This window comes from Pinus tabuliformis, chromosome 2_2 (assembly GCF_031772625.1).
Source record: "Pinus tabuliformis cultivar Carrire ecotype Pingquan chromosome 2_2, CPIR1, whole genome shotgun sequence".
NCBI classification, from domain to species: domain Eukaryota; kingdom Viridiplantae; phylum Streptophyta; class Pinopsida; order Pinales; family Pinaceae; genus Pinus; species Pinus tabuliformis.
The window spans coordinates 1,209,196,635-1,209,213,448 of NC_142300.1; the positions used below are offsets into that span (position 1 = coordinate 1,209,196,635).

A 16,814-nucleotide genomic window follows, 5' to 3' on the forward strand; every position below is an offset into this window, starting at 1 on the left:
CCATTAGTGTCTATTATACACTCTGTAGATGAGGTTCTCCACACACACACATATATATTCTTTGTCAAATTAATCATTTTTATTGGATAAGTTGGAGGTGTTAGTTTTATTGCTGGCCAATGATGCCAATTCGAGGTCTTTTTTTATTTAGTCTTCATGCTTACTTTATATTATCTGGTTGGAAACTTATACTATCAGGTCATATGCTATCAGATGAGCCTTTTTGAAGGACTTATGTTATCAATGTAAAACTTATCTTTATTAATTGAAATCTTTTGTACAGTTTACAAAAAATAAAAAATCACGTGTCTATATTGGAAAGAGTGTATTGAATTTTTTTTTTTTTTTTTTACTACAAATACTAGGTGTAGGTTCAAGATTTATAAAAAAATCATGTGTCTATATTGGAAAGAGGGTATTGAATTTTAGAGTTTTTTAATTACAAATATTACGTGCATGTTCAAGATTTAATAAAAGAGAATATTATTCTTAATCCATTTAATGAAATATTGCAATTAAATTATTAAGTTACTTGCATTTTATAAATAAGGAAATTTGTGATTATTTACATTATTAAAAGTTTTTATAGCCATGTGGCTGACTTGTAATCCTAAGAATTGAATTCTTTCCAACCCTTTTGCTGCAGTTGTGTTTCTTACTTGCATCAATGTCATCACTCTACGAACATTCATCAACCATTTAACTTATATAGCTAAGTTAATATATATGTCAAGATACAACCATCCTCAATGATATATATATATATATATGTATATCCCTCCTACCAAATTAGTTACATAATCTATCTATATACAATAAAAATGATTTATTGAAATCTAAAAATGATCAAATCGTTTATTCATAGAAAATATTAATTTTATGCCTAAATTTTTTAACTTTCCAAATAGATTACTAGAAATAACTAATTACATGTGAATAAAGAAATGAATTCCTCATTTCTCTCATCAATCTCTATTACATATTCATTTATAACTATATTTTATTTTTTGAAAACAAACCCCCTGATCTTATGTAAATTAAATTGAGAAAACCCACTCCCTCTAAATAAAACCTTCTAAATCTTTATTGATTTTCATCGCTATAAATATATTCCAACTATCCAATTGACCATTTATAAAGCCACACATTTTTGGAAACGTGCACTCTATGATCACATGATTTTGTTCTACGAATATAACTTCGTTGCCATTATTGAAACCTCCTATAATACGATTGCCTTTCCTATTTGGTGGTCCTTCAACTGTGGAGCCAATTTTAACTGATCTAGAACTTAATGTGCGATTTAAATGGTATCTAATTTATTGTATCGGCCATTCAAAAATCGTCGATGATGAAAAAAATTGCCAGTCTTTTAGGTTTAATAATGAAATCAGATAAAATTATTATTAAAACTAATAGTTCAAACCAATAGTTTAGTTCTTTAGTTAGAAATCAGATAAGATTATTATTAAAACTAATAGTTCAAACCAATAATCAGATAAATTTTTAATTTTTTTATTAAAACTAGTAGTTCAAACCAATAGTTTAGTTATTTTGTTGTGAAATATAAATAACTTGGTCAGATGGTAAGACAAAATTCAAATTCAAATTAGTTATAAACACAAAAATGAAATTCAAAATAAATGAAAGTCAAATTAAAATTCAAAATTAATCAAAAAATTATTATTAATTTTTTATATTTTAGTCCAAGCATGAATAGAATGGAAAGATTTAATATCTACAAATATTGCATATACATTAAGTTCATTATCAAATATGAATACAGTACATCACATCAACAATTTCAATATCAGAGATTGTAATTTGTAATATAGTTATTCCAGATTTTATTTAAAGATATTTAAAAATGTTAACTGTTTTTGTATATGAAAATTTAAACTATAAACTTAATTTTATAGACTACACACATCAAAACCCAATAAAAAAAAGCACCCCAATCTATCAAATCAAACAAGAAACTAATGGAATACAATATGCTGAAAAGAAACAATCACTTGTAAAATTACAGACAACGTTGTATTCACAAAACTGACCTCACAAAAGCAGACAACGTTGTATTCCCAAAACTGACCTCACAGAAGCAGAAATGGATAACTATAACCCAACTCTGAAATGCATTAGCCCTGGAGGAAAGTGTCAAAATATATTGCGTTCAAATTGGGTTGCAGAAATGTATAATAAATATAACCCAACTCTGAAATGCATTAGCACTGGAGGAAAGTGTCAAAATATATTGCTTTCAAATTGAGTTTCAGAAATACATAACTATAACCCAACTCTGAAATGCATTAGCACTAGAGGAAAGTGTCAAAAATATATTGTTTTCAAATTGGGTTGCAATTGTGACCCCTTCACAGGGTTAGAAACAAAAAAAAAAGAGAGCAAGGAATATATTGTTTTCAAATTGGGTTGCAATTGTGACCCCTTCACAGGGTTAAAAACAAAAAAAAGAGAGCAAGGATCACACAAGTCTTGATTGCTCCGAAAATACATAATGTCCCTAGCACTATCCACGCCTGGGAGCCCCCACAGTTACTTCAGGTCTTTTATCATCTGGGTTGCCCTTGTTCATCATTGCCACAAACTCCTCGTAGTCAATTCGTCCATCCTAATAGAACATGGAGAATTAGCATCAATTAGCATTTACTATGTATATTCTAAAATTAATATATTGACAACCTCCAGTAACATGAAGGTACTTACATTATCTGTGTCCACCTCGTCAATTATCTCCTTAATGGTCTTCTGATCACCCATTCCATAGTTTTTCAGTACCTGTTCTATTTCCTCCTTTGTAATGTACCTGAATAAATTCAAAATGAATTCAGGGATAACACATATTTCTTTTATAAATTTCAACATATTATAGGCTAATGAAAGTATATAGAAAATAATAAACTTTTAGAAATATAATAATTGATTAAATAACATTTATAAATTTTAATATATTTGGATTTCAGATATAATAAATATGTAGTTAAAGATAAAAGTTTTTAATTAATATAATAATTAATTGATATCACTATAAATAAATCATTTTTTCTTAAATATACAATTTTTATATAGTCTCTGTGTTATAATGTAAAATAGTAAAAATATTTATAATCTTATCGCATATTTATAGCAACTTTCTTAAAAAAACTTGGTAAATTTTTTCTCAATATATTTTTACCTTTTACCTTCCATATCTACCAGTCTATTCACTTCCTATCCCATATATACAATAAATTAACTTTATTTCTCAAAACTTTAAAACTTTTTTATAATATAAAATATTAATTCTTTATTAACTTTATTTCTCAAAACTTTAAAACTTTTTTATAATATAAAATATTAATTCTTTAGAAACATAATAAGATATTGATTTCTAAACTAAGGTTTTTGGAAAGAGAGTTGTTTAGAGTTTTTTCTTAGAGATTCATCGCAATGAAATCTTTTCTGGTCAAACTTTCGAACCTAATGTGCTTCATCAAAAAACAATCTCTAAAGATCAAGATCAAACCCCATGCTGACACATGTGCTGTGAATAATAAACTATGAAAATAAGCAACATGAGCTTTTTAAAAATCTCCTGTCCTACCACTGAAATAAAGTCAATACCAAAAACTTAATATATCTGCACCAGCATTTAGTGAAATTTACCCGCTTTTGTCCTTATCAAAATACTGAAAGGCAGTGTACAAACGATCTTGCTTGTCCATTCTGTTCATGTGCATTGTGGCAGTGATAAATTCTTGGTAATCAAGTGTCCCATTCCCATCTACATCTGTCTGGAATAACAAGCAAGTAGGAGTATTATATTTTAGACATTGATTTTGTTTATATATATCAAATTTTTTTAATATTCCAAATAAAAAAACATGCTAAATAACCAAAAACATAAAAAAAAAAAAAATTGACCTAGACTTTTGTATACAGATAAATGTTTTAGATACTTACAGCATCCATCAGTTGCCTGGCTTCTGTCTCAGAGAGTTTAGACCCTAATCTTGCAAAGCCACTCTTCAACTCTTCAAATGTGATTGTGCCACTGTTATCAGTGTCCATACTCTTGAACATCTCTTTCAAACCCATTATTTCCTCTTCTGATAGATTGTCAGCAACCACCTGTATCAGAATGAAGCTTTTTAGTTTATATGCAAAAGGTATTCGAGATTGTCTGCATAGATATTATAAAAACGAAATACCTTCAAGGCAACTTTTTTCAGCTTGTTCATTGCTTGGAACTGCTTCATCCTAACCAATACAGCATTGTCAAGCGCTATGTCTGGGGCGTTGCCATTTTCTCTCATCCAGGGATGTTCTAGGGTTATACCCAAAAAAATAAAAAAATAAAGATTAGCTGGTATGAAAAAATAAAATGATCACATTTGGGATCAAATGCATGACAATTATCCACTGTGTTTTTTTACTCCTTTTCAATATGATAACATACCTAATACTTGAGAAGCCTTCAGACGTTTATTGGGATCCTGCTCAAGCATCGATTTAATCAATTCTTTTGCGCCATTAGAAATCGATGGCCATGGTGCTTTTTCCAGGTCGAGGCGTCCACGCAATATAGCATCAAATATACCTCGTTCCGTCTCTGCAAGTTTATCATTTTAGGTCATGCTGGAAGTCAACAGAAAATTATGCAATATATTATGTTTATTTTAGTATAAATGTCCTTCAACTTTTTTTCAGAGAGAGAAATCCATATATATCGCTGAAGCCTTCAGATTACAATATGGCGGAAGCCAGTCAGAATACGACCGAAACCAGATTACATTATAGCCGAAGCCAGTCAAAAATACGACCGAAGCCAACAGATTATAGGGCAAAGCCGTCATATATATAGCCGAAGATAGCCGAAGCGAGGGGTCCTCCGCAGAGGGGTCCGTCCCTCAACTTAACTTGATTGATGCAGGTTTATCATTTTAGGTCATGCTGGAAGTCAACAGAAGGTTATGCAATATATTAGGTTTATTTTAGTATAAATGTCCCTGAACTTAACTTGATTGATGGCAAATTATGGGAATATTTTGGTTGATGGTAAATTATGGGAATATTTTGAAATGCTAAGAAATATGAGGCAATTTAATTGTTTAATTTTGTTTCACTCTATTTTATTTCAAAATATTTTTGGAATCTATAATTGAAAATGATCTATTAAGTTTTAACTGACATTTAAATTGCAGAATTTTAAAATATTATAGATTCCTATCAGTAAAGTTAAACAATTGACCTTGCTACAGACAGTAAAATTCCCAAATATTTCTAAAATTTACAAACTCAGCACCTACCAACTTACCCAAATTAAATGCAAAAAAATGTGAAGTATGAAACCAGCAATCCGCAAATTTGGAAATTGGCTGTTGTGTTGGATGAACAACAGAAAGATAAATTTCCAAAATATTCCGGAAATCCATTCAACAACTACCAACCTGCCCAAAATGGAGGCGAACCACAGAGAAGAATATAGAGTATGACTCCAGCACTCCATATATCTACTTCCTGTCCATACCGTCGCCGCAATATTTCTGGAGCCACATAATATGCACTGCCCACGATGTCCCTGAATACTTCACCTGTATCAGATGAAGTGATCAAGTTGAATTAACAAAAACACCAAAATACAGTTTAAAGCAGAGAGAAAACGAATCAATATAATAACCTCTATCATTTCTAGCTACAAGAAGCTCTGGTTCTGCTAGGGCTATCACCCACACATGAAGGTTTCTGCAGGGCAATTACTTCGACCTCATCATTTCTACGCGGTTAAGCTGTTTGCAAAATGTTCATTGCATTTACAAAGTTACAATATAAGGTTTAATTATTTGATTAATGTATAAGGTGATGGTTTAATTTTTGAATCTACTTGCAGTTTCTTCCGTCCTAAACGATCTAAAGGCCTGCTTAAGCACTAGTTGGCGTGTCACTAACAGAACCGAGTTTGTTGTGTAGCGGTTACATGGTTAACCACATGCATTTCCCTAGTGCCCTTTGGAAGGCTTAAAATTTCCCAGTGTCCTTTGGAAGGCTTAAAATTTTCAAAATGTATAAGTAGGATCTGTTAAACAACATACAAATGGGCTTAAAGAACATAGAAATAGGCGTTAATCAGTGAGAAATATGTTGGAATAGTAGGTTAAACAGGTTCATTATACTTTGGATGTTTTATCATTGAATATGACGAAATAGGATAGTCAAGTTTACTTTCAATCCGGTGATTGATTTAACATTCGATTAGTTGAGTAGTTAGAAAAACAGTGTAGTGTATAAGGAAGCTAAAATTTAAGAGAAATTAGATTGTAATATTGTAATAATGTTTTTAGACATTACTTAAAATATTTAGCTCTTTAATTTACCTAATTTTATAGTTTTCTAACATGGTAGAGCTAGTGGTTTGAGATCCAACTTGTTTACAAAATGTTTAAGTCAAATTTCCTTTATATACTAACTCAAGGCTTTGAATTACATACTAAATTTAGGATTAAATTTGTAGATTACTATCATATGTTCCAAGCAAAATCTTGTGGCCATGGACAACCATAATTATGGAGTATGGGTGCGATATATGGAAAAACTTTTGAAGAGTAAAGCACTTTGGTAGTTTACAAAGGGTGTGGTTCAAGATTCGAAGGATGATCGAGATAAATTTGTCATTAATAAGAAAAATGACAAGGTTGTAGGAGTCATAACAACTACATCTCTACATAGATATGCTTTTATATAAATGATCTTAACTATCTAAATGTTGTCTAGAGGAAACTAAATATTCATTAGAGAAAACAAACAAAATATAGATTCTGTAGATTGAGAAAGCATTGATTTGTTTGAACCCTATCTCCTTTGAAAGAATTGAAGATTACTCGGTTAAGGAACTTCAATTGAAATTGGCTAAATATGAAATTGATCATGATGATTTGAAGACACGCTATGATGTATTCTGTTTGAAGTTGTGTGCCAATTGGATTGAAAAAAAGATAATGGTAAGGGTTATTCTTTTGATTTCTTTTGTGATTCACTAATCAGGGCATAAGAACAATTGATTGATAAAGGGAAACCTGAGGTCAAACAACAAGCCCATTCATTAAAAGGAAATGGCTGATAGAATTATAGAGAATGTGTTATGCAACTAGCTCACAAAATAGAAGAAGAGATAGATCAACTACTTCAAAATAAGCTTCTTCGGGGCAACCTTCTTTATATTACACAAATGAACAATTCTTGGACGATACAAATGACAAGACCTCCTTTCTATATAAGGAGTGTAAGGGTTCACAATATAATTAGAGTTGACATAACAATAATAATGTAAGGGCACAACAATAACAATAGTGGGCTTCTATGGGGCACAATAATAACAATATGGGGACTATATGGACACAAAAATACAATAGGGGGGTTGCACTAATAACAATAAGGGGCTACACTAGTGGTATAGGGACCTAACATGCCCCTCTCCTTCAAAGAGTATTGTCCTCAACGCTTGAGTAGTTCTGGATGATTATGTATAAAATTCTTATCCTCCCATGTGGAATTTTCAACGGTTAAGTTCTTCCACTTGATGAGATATCTGAAATTGATTGATTTCGTAGCTGTCAGGTTCTTATTTCCATGATTGCTTTAGGTTCCAATATGATTTTTCCTTCCTCGTCAAGTTCAGGCAATATTTTTTGAACTGGGAGCTTGTCACCTATAACCTTCTTTAAGCATGAAACATGGAAAACTAAGTGCACTCGGGAAGATGCAGGAAGCTCCAATTTGTATGCCATAGTACCAATCTTTTGCAACACCTTGTAAGGACCATAGTACTTTGGTGATAATTTATTATCCTTCTTAGCCTGCTTGAGGGACATTTGTTTATACGGTTGTCGCCGTAAAAATACCCAGTCACCTACATCAAAATTTCTTTTACTGCGATGTTGATATGCCTATTGTTTCATTTGATTCTGCGCCAAAGTGAGATTATCCTTTAAGAGTTGGAGAACTTGTTGTTGATGCTTGATGTGATTTTCCATTGCTTGAACCTTAGAACTTTCTCTTAAAGATGATGTGATGGATGGTGTATGATACCCATAAAGTGCCATGAATGGGGTCATTTTTGTTAAAGCGTTATACCACCATTCAACAAGAGGTAACCACTTGAACCATTGTGTTTTTTTATCAGATACAAAGAAATGAAGATATCCTTCCAAACATTTGTTCACTATCTTAGTTTGTCCATCTATCTTGAGAGTTTGACAAGTGGTAATTCCTGCCAATATGGTCAGATTCATTTCTTCTTTCTCTGGGGTTGGTTCCTAGTGTATATCCTCTTCTTTTGACGTTCCTTGATCCTTTTCTTCCTCCTCTTCACAATCTATGTAAAATAATTTATTCTGAGCAAACTTATAACCTTTAGTGTATTTTCTATCACAATAGTAACAAAGCTCGTTTTCTCTTTTTTCTTCCAATTGTTGTGGTGTCAACCTCGTAGGTTGTGGAAGGCTAGGAGAAACAACACTTCCATATTTATAGTTGTGAGTGGTTGGATTCCTTGTTTCCATAATTTTGCTTTCAATTTTTCTTGCCAATGTGAATGCCTTCTCCAATGGATTAGGTTCCCAAAGACGAACCTCATGTTGAATGTTATCCTTTAAAGTCCCTATGAAGACATCGATCCTCTTCTTCTTTGGAATATCATTTACCCTTATATTAAATTTTTGGAAGTCCTCAATGTGCTCTGCAATTGAACCCTTTTGTTTGAGATTTACGAATTGGCTAAAGAAGATGTTGCTCTTTGTATCCTCATAATGTGCTATCATTTCCTCCGTGAAAATTGACGAGGTGACAAGTGGTTTATGAGAACAAGTCCCTCTATACCATACAACCTGATTCAGTTCTAAATATAAAGATGCAATACGTACCTTTTGTAACAGTTGCGCATCATGTAGATCAAAAAATTTCTCCATCTGTAGTATCAAAGTTAGCAGATCCTTGCCATCAAACTTCCTCATATCTCTTTTTCTTGATTTTAGGAACTCGATATGTAATTTTAGATCTCCAAATTTTGAAATTGCATACTGTGGTAGCCCTTTGAATCCTCTTTCCAACCCCACAGATCGAGATTGGATTACCATTATGGATAAATTCTTCCTTTAGTAATATGGCTTGGGTTTACATATGACCAACCCTCTTTTGTGATTTGTGTGCGTGCTCATCAATATATTTCCCTCAGTTTCTACTAATTTGGTCATATAGATTAATCACTATTATTTCATTTTTATTTGTCATTAATAGTGTTAGTATCTCTATTCCATTTAGATACATTACATGTTAGAACATTAAATCTTTATAGATGGTCAAATCTTACAAAATTCTATGAATAAACCAAAAGCTTTTATTACTATTATGAGAATTTGTTCACTTATAGTCTTTACAAAACATAAGATGGATCCTCACTTTTCACCCCTCCATATAATAAATAGAATTATGTATGCTATGATAACATTATTGAAATTGCACTTAGATCTCAAACAATTGGATCCAATTTATTCTAGGTGTGTCATGGATACAAAGATTTCATCCAAAACCATCTATGATCAACACTGTGATGGAACCTTTACCTTTTGTGTAACTAAGAGAAGTTTTTTTCTTTATTCATGTAAATCTTTGTTTATGAACTATTTTGCATGTAATATTAGTTTTGGTCTCATCTCCTTGGGATATTTTGTTGTGTCCTTATATATGCCTACTTATGTTAATCAAGAACTAAAATATATAATTAAGTAATTAACATTAATAGGGATTTAATCACCTCATAAATATGGTGTATACCATAAGCTAGGGATTCACTTTCTCCTTTTATAAATAAGGATTTCCCAGTCCCCAAGGGATAACGTGATTGGTTTGGCTCTTTCTACAAAAGGCATAATTACCAGGGAGGTTGCAAGATCCATTCCACCAAATCTTACATAATTAGCAACTAATATTATGGTAGGTCATGAAAAATATGTGTGCGCATGAAGGAGACTTGTTTTTCTAAAAATAAATAAAAATGAAATAAAATAATCATTTCCCCCCATATTATAATTTCTATTCATCAAACAATCAAATAATATTGCCATTTTGGATAATTCTTCCTTTAGTAATATGGCTTGGGTTTACATATGCTCAACCCTCTTTTCTGATTTGTGTGCATGCTCATGAAGATATTTCCCTCACTTTCTACTAATTTGGTCATATGGATTAATTACTATTATTTCATTTTTATTTGCCATTAATAGTGTTAGTATCTCTATTCCATTTAGATACATTACATGTTACAACAATACTTCTTAATAGATGGAGTAGAAAAATGTATGAATGTGATATGGACAATAACATTTTAGTGAATATACAAATTTAAGAGTTTATTGTACCATTATTAAGTAGATTCAAATGTTTCATAAAAATGGTTGTAACATTTTTTTTTGAGTAATATTGAGGGAGTCATAACATTTTAAAATTAACTTATTATAACTAACATTATTGCAAGCAAAAATGTTGACTTGCAAAAAGAACATCTCCCTACTCAAACAACCTTTTCCATGTGGTTCAAAAGGGGTTTGGAAGGCAATCAAGAAAAAGATATATAGGTATAAATTTATCCTAGTTTAGAATAGTTGCATAGATATAAATATTTCAAGTTTGAGGTTTGAAAATCCCTCATTTGTTGGAGCTTTTGATAACTCAGGATAAAAGTCTTATAACAAGTGTGTAAGCCTATTTGGAATAAAATTTGAGAACTTTTGAAAAACAATTTGAGAAATAGTTGCTTTCAAAGTTTTACCTTGAATTTTACATCAAAATGGAAAAACCATTGAATGTAATTTTACCTCTAGTTCTAGGATAAAAACCTCACTATGGACATCAACTTCATATGAATTAAATTGAAGGTTATGCAAATTCTATATAAGAAGAATGAACTCATAATATGAGAAGAAAAATTATTGAAAATAAATATAAATCAAGTATGTAAAAGAAATAGATGGTGGGATGAATTTAGAAGATTGATGCATTGTATGCAATGACCAAATACTTGGTGAAGGGTGTAAAAAATGAAATAAATATGAGAAGAAAAATTATTAGAAATAAATATAAATGAATAATGTCAAAGAAATATATTCTTGGATAAATCTATAAGATCAATGCATTGCATGCAATGACCAAACTTCTGTTGAAGAAGAGGTATAAAATGTGAAATTAATTATTGAAATTAATCATGAACATATATAAAAATGGTTAATTTGGTGATATGCATTTAAGAAGGATTTAGTGGATCAAGGTATTGATAAGCAACAAGTTAGGATCTAAGGTTCATTGAATTAGCATGATGGTAAGTTTGGCTTAAATTGGTTTTGTTCTCGAGAGTTGGCGTTTTGAAGGAAGGTGGGACAGGAATATAAAAGGATTAAGGGCACCAATGGATGTGGTAATTAGTCATTCATTCATTCAGATCCGATTAAAGAATTCATTGGTGTCCATGTCTAAGGTCTTGTCCATTCATTATTGACTAGGATTGAATATAAAAGGAATGACTTATTCTTAAGGATAGGTGAAGGAAGTGCAATATTATTCTATATGATGATAAAGAAATAAACCTAGTGGAAAAATGGTCAACCACATAAAGTCCCTCCTACTTATGGTTTCCTTAACTAGGAGAATGAAAATCTATTCTCACCCAAAGTCTAGTGTTGCTCGGGATGAATCTCCTCTCCATGATGAATCTTCTACATTAGTTCTTGAAAAGAGTCAATCATTGCATTCCTTTTTGTCTTAGCACAAGTACGTTGGTGACAATTTTTATTAAATATGTGAACTATACTTGGGTGTATATGACCCCTTGGAACATTTACAAGTAGGGGCGAAGTCCATCTCGATTCAACATTTTTATGAAGATCATTCTTCAAGCTTCCAATTTGAGAATAATTTACATGATGCTTTTCAACTCCATGTTTTGATGCATATGATCATCTCCAATCAAAGACCGAAAAAATGCAAGAAGGAGAAGTCACATGGATTGTTTGGCTCTCAAGCTTTTGAATAAAAAATGCAAAGAAAATTTTTATGTTGTATATCTAAACACAATATTTTTATCTATGCAAATAAATCTATGTTGTGGGTTATTTTGTATATTAATCATATCTTTGTAATAATATAAGATGGTTGAGTCCTTATGCAATGTCATTTAGAGTAAGTAGCGTTAATAAGTACCTAAATACCACATAAATAGGATATTGTTTCCTCCTTTATAATCAATTTTGTATATTAATTGATCAAATCACATTAAAATTCCGAAAAAAATCTTCATCCAACAATCTATATTTATAGGTGCAATCCCTTTTTGGTTCTACATGTAACCATAAACCCTTTTTGTTTTTTGGTTTTTTGGTAATTTATGTGCATATTGTACATGTTCATAAATATTTTTCTCTCTTATTTTTTCTATTATTAAGATCTTTTGCTTCTAAATACTTTGTGAAATAACTTTACTTTTATGAAATAATATAAAAATTGTTAAGATCCATCAAACTGACTAAAATTTTATGTATTTAATCAATAACACATTTAAAAAAACGCAAATTTGAATAAGAAAATCCTTCCTATTCATCCTTTTTCAATTTTTTTCATATAAACATAAAACTTATTATCACCAAATTTCTGAGATTTTTTAAACTTGAGAGCAGAGTATCAAACCTGTAACAATGACTGCTTCTGGCAATACTTTTATGTTTAAATATGGCTTTGGCTATACATGTACTTTTTATCACTGGCTTGGAGGCCGCTTAGAGTTGTATATGATGTCAAATTGGAGAGGGGAGTCATTTTAAGCTGTATTCCTTATCTCAAGTTTATGCATTTGACACTTTGGGTCTAAGGGCTGTTATTTTGATATTTTGGTCGATATAATGTATTTTTTATATGAATATCAACTGTAAGACAATCTGTGTTCATTATCTCTGTACTCAAAACATTAATGCCTAACATTGTATCTGTTTGCAATTTTATCAAAACATTTATGCCCAACATTTTGATCTGTTTGCAATTTTATCATTTTGATTCTTTTAATTTCTTTTTCATTTTTATCTCTATGGATCATTGAAAGTTTGTATTCCTGACAACCATGGAATTCTTAATTCCTAAAAATTAATTGCCTCTTCTGATCACAGATCTTCATCGCCATGTTTGACAACCAAGTATGATGACAATCTATTTTATGAACTATCAACAGGACATATGGCTCCTATAGAAGAAGGCATTATATTTCAATCATTGGTTTTCCAATTATAGAAGAAGGCATTATATTTCAATCATTGATTTTCCAATTGTTTGAAGTATTGGAACAATGGAATTATGCCCTACAAACCCATTACTGGGTTTCTAGAGGATCAGGCTGTTCTAAGAAACTTATATGGCTCCTATAGAAGACGGCATTATATTTCAATCATTGATTTTCCAATTGTTTGAAGTATTGGAACAATGGAATTATGCCCTACAAACCCATTACTAGGTTCTCTAGAGGATCAGGCTATTTTAAGAAACTTATGCACAGTAAATTGTTAAATTAGAACTGATGCAAGGGATGGGCACCAGGAGACATTTAATAGAAAGAAATTGCTTGAAATCATCATATACTTCTGAAACTGCTAATTGCAATATCCTTTTCAGTATTGAAAGTAATGGGAAGTGTGGCTTACCTGGTTTGAAGAAGACTGAAAGGCCAAAATCAATGGCCTTCAGAGGCGAGTTTTCCTCCTTGTTGAGAAACAGAAAATTCTCTGGCTTGAGATCGCGATGTATGACGCCCATTGAATGGCAAGTGTGCACCACATTAACCATGGTCCTGCAAAGTGAAGCAGCTGCTCTCTCACTGTAATGCCCCTTGGCAATAATTCTATCAAAGAGCTCCCCACCAGCACAGAACTCCATGACCAAGTTCACAGAATGCTTATCCTCATAAGCACCCTTCAACTCCACTATGTTTGGCTGTCCAGTCAGGTGGTGCATGATCTGGATCTCCCTCCTGACATCCTCTATATCGTTAATGTTGTTTAATTTCCTGGTTGCTATGGATTTGCAGGCATATGTCCGAAGGGTTTTCTTGTGGGTACAGATGTATGTGACCCCAAACTGCCCTCTTCCTAATTCTTTCCCAATAGTGTAAAATGCTCTCACATCCTCCATTGGCTTGCCTAGGATTCGCCCCTTCTCCCGTTGGGGTTCTGTATAGCCTTTTGCAGGAGAAGGCTGTGGATGTGTACTTGTAGCAGCATTACTGGGGATTGGACGAGTACTACTGCGAGGCCTTCCCTGTTCAGGCTTGTCTCGTTTTCTCAAATGGCCCTGAAGGTTCCCCATTGATTGTAATGATACCCAAGTGAGTTTTATTGATCAGCGAGAGCTCCCGACTGAGGATGTATGATTTTGAGTGGGAATTGCAATGCAAAATGGTGAGGGAGGATACAAGAAAAAGGATGTTTGCAGTGAAATTTTGGGATATTGGAAAGGCCCGGCAACAAATTTTTTGAGGTTGGGAAATGCCCAATGAAATTTCAATGGGCGAGACATCCAGGGGGCTGTATGATGATGATGCTCAAGCACAGCAAGAGCATCGGGGATGCTCAGCATGATTGTAAAACAGATCTATAAATTTGAAATAAAAAGCAGATGCCAAGAGAGGATGCTCACAGTAAAGTCACGTCATGGAATATGTTCGAAATGTGAGGTTTTCAATTCAATTCAATTGGCCAGACGTCTGTTCATCTTTGGGCCAGGGTTCCTGTCCTCTTATTCCTGGCAATTCTTTTATTAAATAAATAATTCCTATGGAATTTGTTCCGGGCTGGTAGTTCTGGTTCAAATGGCTGAAAAAAAAAACAAAAACAGTTTCTGCTGAATTGGTAAATAGTCTAATCTAAAATATGTATCAATTGATAAAGCAAAGTGATGGTATATTTTGTCAGGTATTTTAAAAGTTTTATATTCCAATGTGATTTAAAAAATTTGTTTTCTTTTTATAGGCAAATTTGATATGATTAAACTCATATATAATGAATTTTTTTTGTTAAATGATAATCGTATTAGAGAGAAAATTCGTGTGTTTGTCAAAAGATCATTTATATAATAAAGAATTGTTTTGTTAAATGATAATCGTATTAGAGAGAAAATTCGTGTGTTTGTCAAAAGATCATTTATATAATAAAGAATTGTGGGTAGTTTTTTTTTGTTGTTGGTGTTGATGTAAGTTCATTTATATAATAAATAATTGTTGGTAGTTTTTTTTAATGGTTGTTGATGTTAAGTTTAGTTATTGATGTTAAGTTCAGGGGGAGTTTGGTGAGTATTCATGATGTTAGTGATGTCATTCTTGCTTAAGGTGTCTAGTGTCATTGATTGTTGTGTATATGTAACTGTAGATTTTCTATCTTGAAGTCATGAATGTAAACTAGTTGGATAGCCTAGATTAGAAGACATTTTGCCTATATTTATCTTGATCAAAAGAGCATGCAAAGTGCTTGGTTGGATAGTCTTTTCAAAGAGCTTTCCAATGGTATATGGCACTTTTCCTAACTCCCAAGGAATGCGGAGAAAAATATGTTTGAAGTGAAGCAGCTCAACATGGGTTCCAGCCTAATCAAATTTCCAAAATCTGGGTCATCCAGGGATGCATTGAGGCATATGATCATCCTAGATGTAGTGGAATGTGGATTAATTAAAACAAGTAAGATATCGGATTATCTGGGCTTCAAGGCCATCTGAGCGTATGGCGGTTGCCCAAGACAAATGCCTACGAGATAGGGCAGATGTCGAATTTCTCGAGTAGGTGGTGGACCCCTACAGGTGGCAAATAAGGAAGCGACATGGCATATAGGTGGAAATGACGTGACATACAGGTGGAAGGTCGATGACATGGCATCACGACAACATGACATGTGGCATCTGAATAGTTGTATAAGTGGCATCCAAGTGGCACTAGGTGGTAGTGACATGACACAAATGATGATGTGGCATTCTATGGTCATGACATGTGGCAGGTGGATTTGGAATTTTTGGGTGGCCAAGTGGTCCCTTTTTAGTGACACATGGCAGTGACGCGGAGATGATGTGACATGAGAGATGGTAGAGAGACGATGTGGCAAGTGATGTGGCATGACAAGTGGCAAAGAGACGATGTGGCAAGTGACATGGCATGTCAAGTGGCAGAGAGATGACATGGAAGACGATGTGGCAATAACATGGTAGATGATGTGGAAAGTCTTGAGATTCGTGCTACGGGTCTGGTGTGGCAAGTTTTTCCTTTGTATTTCAATTTTCCAAAGTGGGCCTTTACATTCAGTATTATGCAGTGTTTTTGGGCATCTGCCCCTCCAGGGTTGTAGCAAGCAAGAATAGATTATTAAGCATGGATCATTGGATTAAGGGAGTTTTATGCTATGAGGAGTTATTAGCGCATCCAACCCTCCATGGTTGTAGCAAACAAGTATACATTATTAAGCTCAGATCATCAGATTGAGGGAGTTTTCCATTGCGACAAGGAGTTATCCAGGTACCTGCCCCTCTAGGATTCAAGCAACCATACATAGGTAACTTATTCACAGATTTAGATTTAGGCGGAGTCAAAGGGTTTGGTCAAGGTTCCAACTAGGTATGGGTTCTAGAGTGTGGGGAGTATTCAGGAATCCAGTCATTGGGGGGTTGACCCATGTGACAATCTCAACAAGCACTAAGAGTTAGATGTTGGATACTAGACTTAAAGGGTTAACCCTTGGTCTAACCTATGGTCA

General features: G+C 32.8%; 1 protein-coding gene across 1 annotated transcript; it reads right to left on the minus strand.

Annotated features, from left to right (window-relative positions):
* Window positions 1–2,237: 2,237 nt before the first annotated feature.
* On the minus strand, window positions 2,238–14,673 carry LOC149197828 (calcium-dependent protein kinase 1-like). The gene is made up of 8 exons (XM_089405986.1): window positions 13,728–14,673; window positions 5,448–5,591; window positions 4,457–4,609; window positions 4,209–4,324; window positions 3,961–4,128; window positions 3,664–3,791; window positions 2,725–2,824; window positions 2,238–2,629 (listed from the first exon to the last, which is right to left on the minus strand). Exons 1-8 carry the CDS (start codon window positions 14,386–14,388, stop codon window positions 2,528–2,530), a joined length of 1,572 nt encoding a protein of 523 aa, XP_089262112.1. The 5' UTR covers window positions 14,389–14,673; the 3' UTR covers window positions 2,238–2,527.
* Window positions 14,674–16,814: the final 2,141 nt, after the last annotated feature.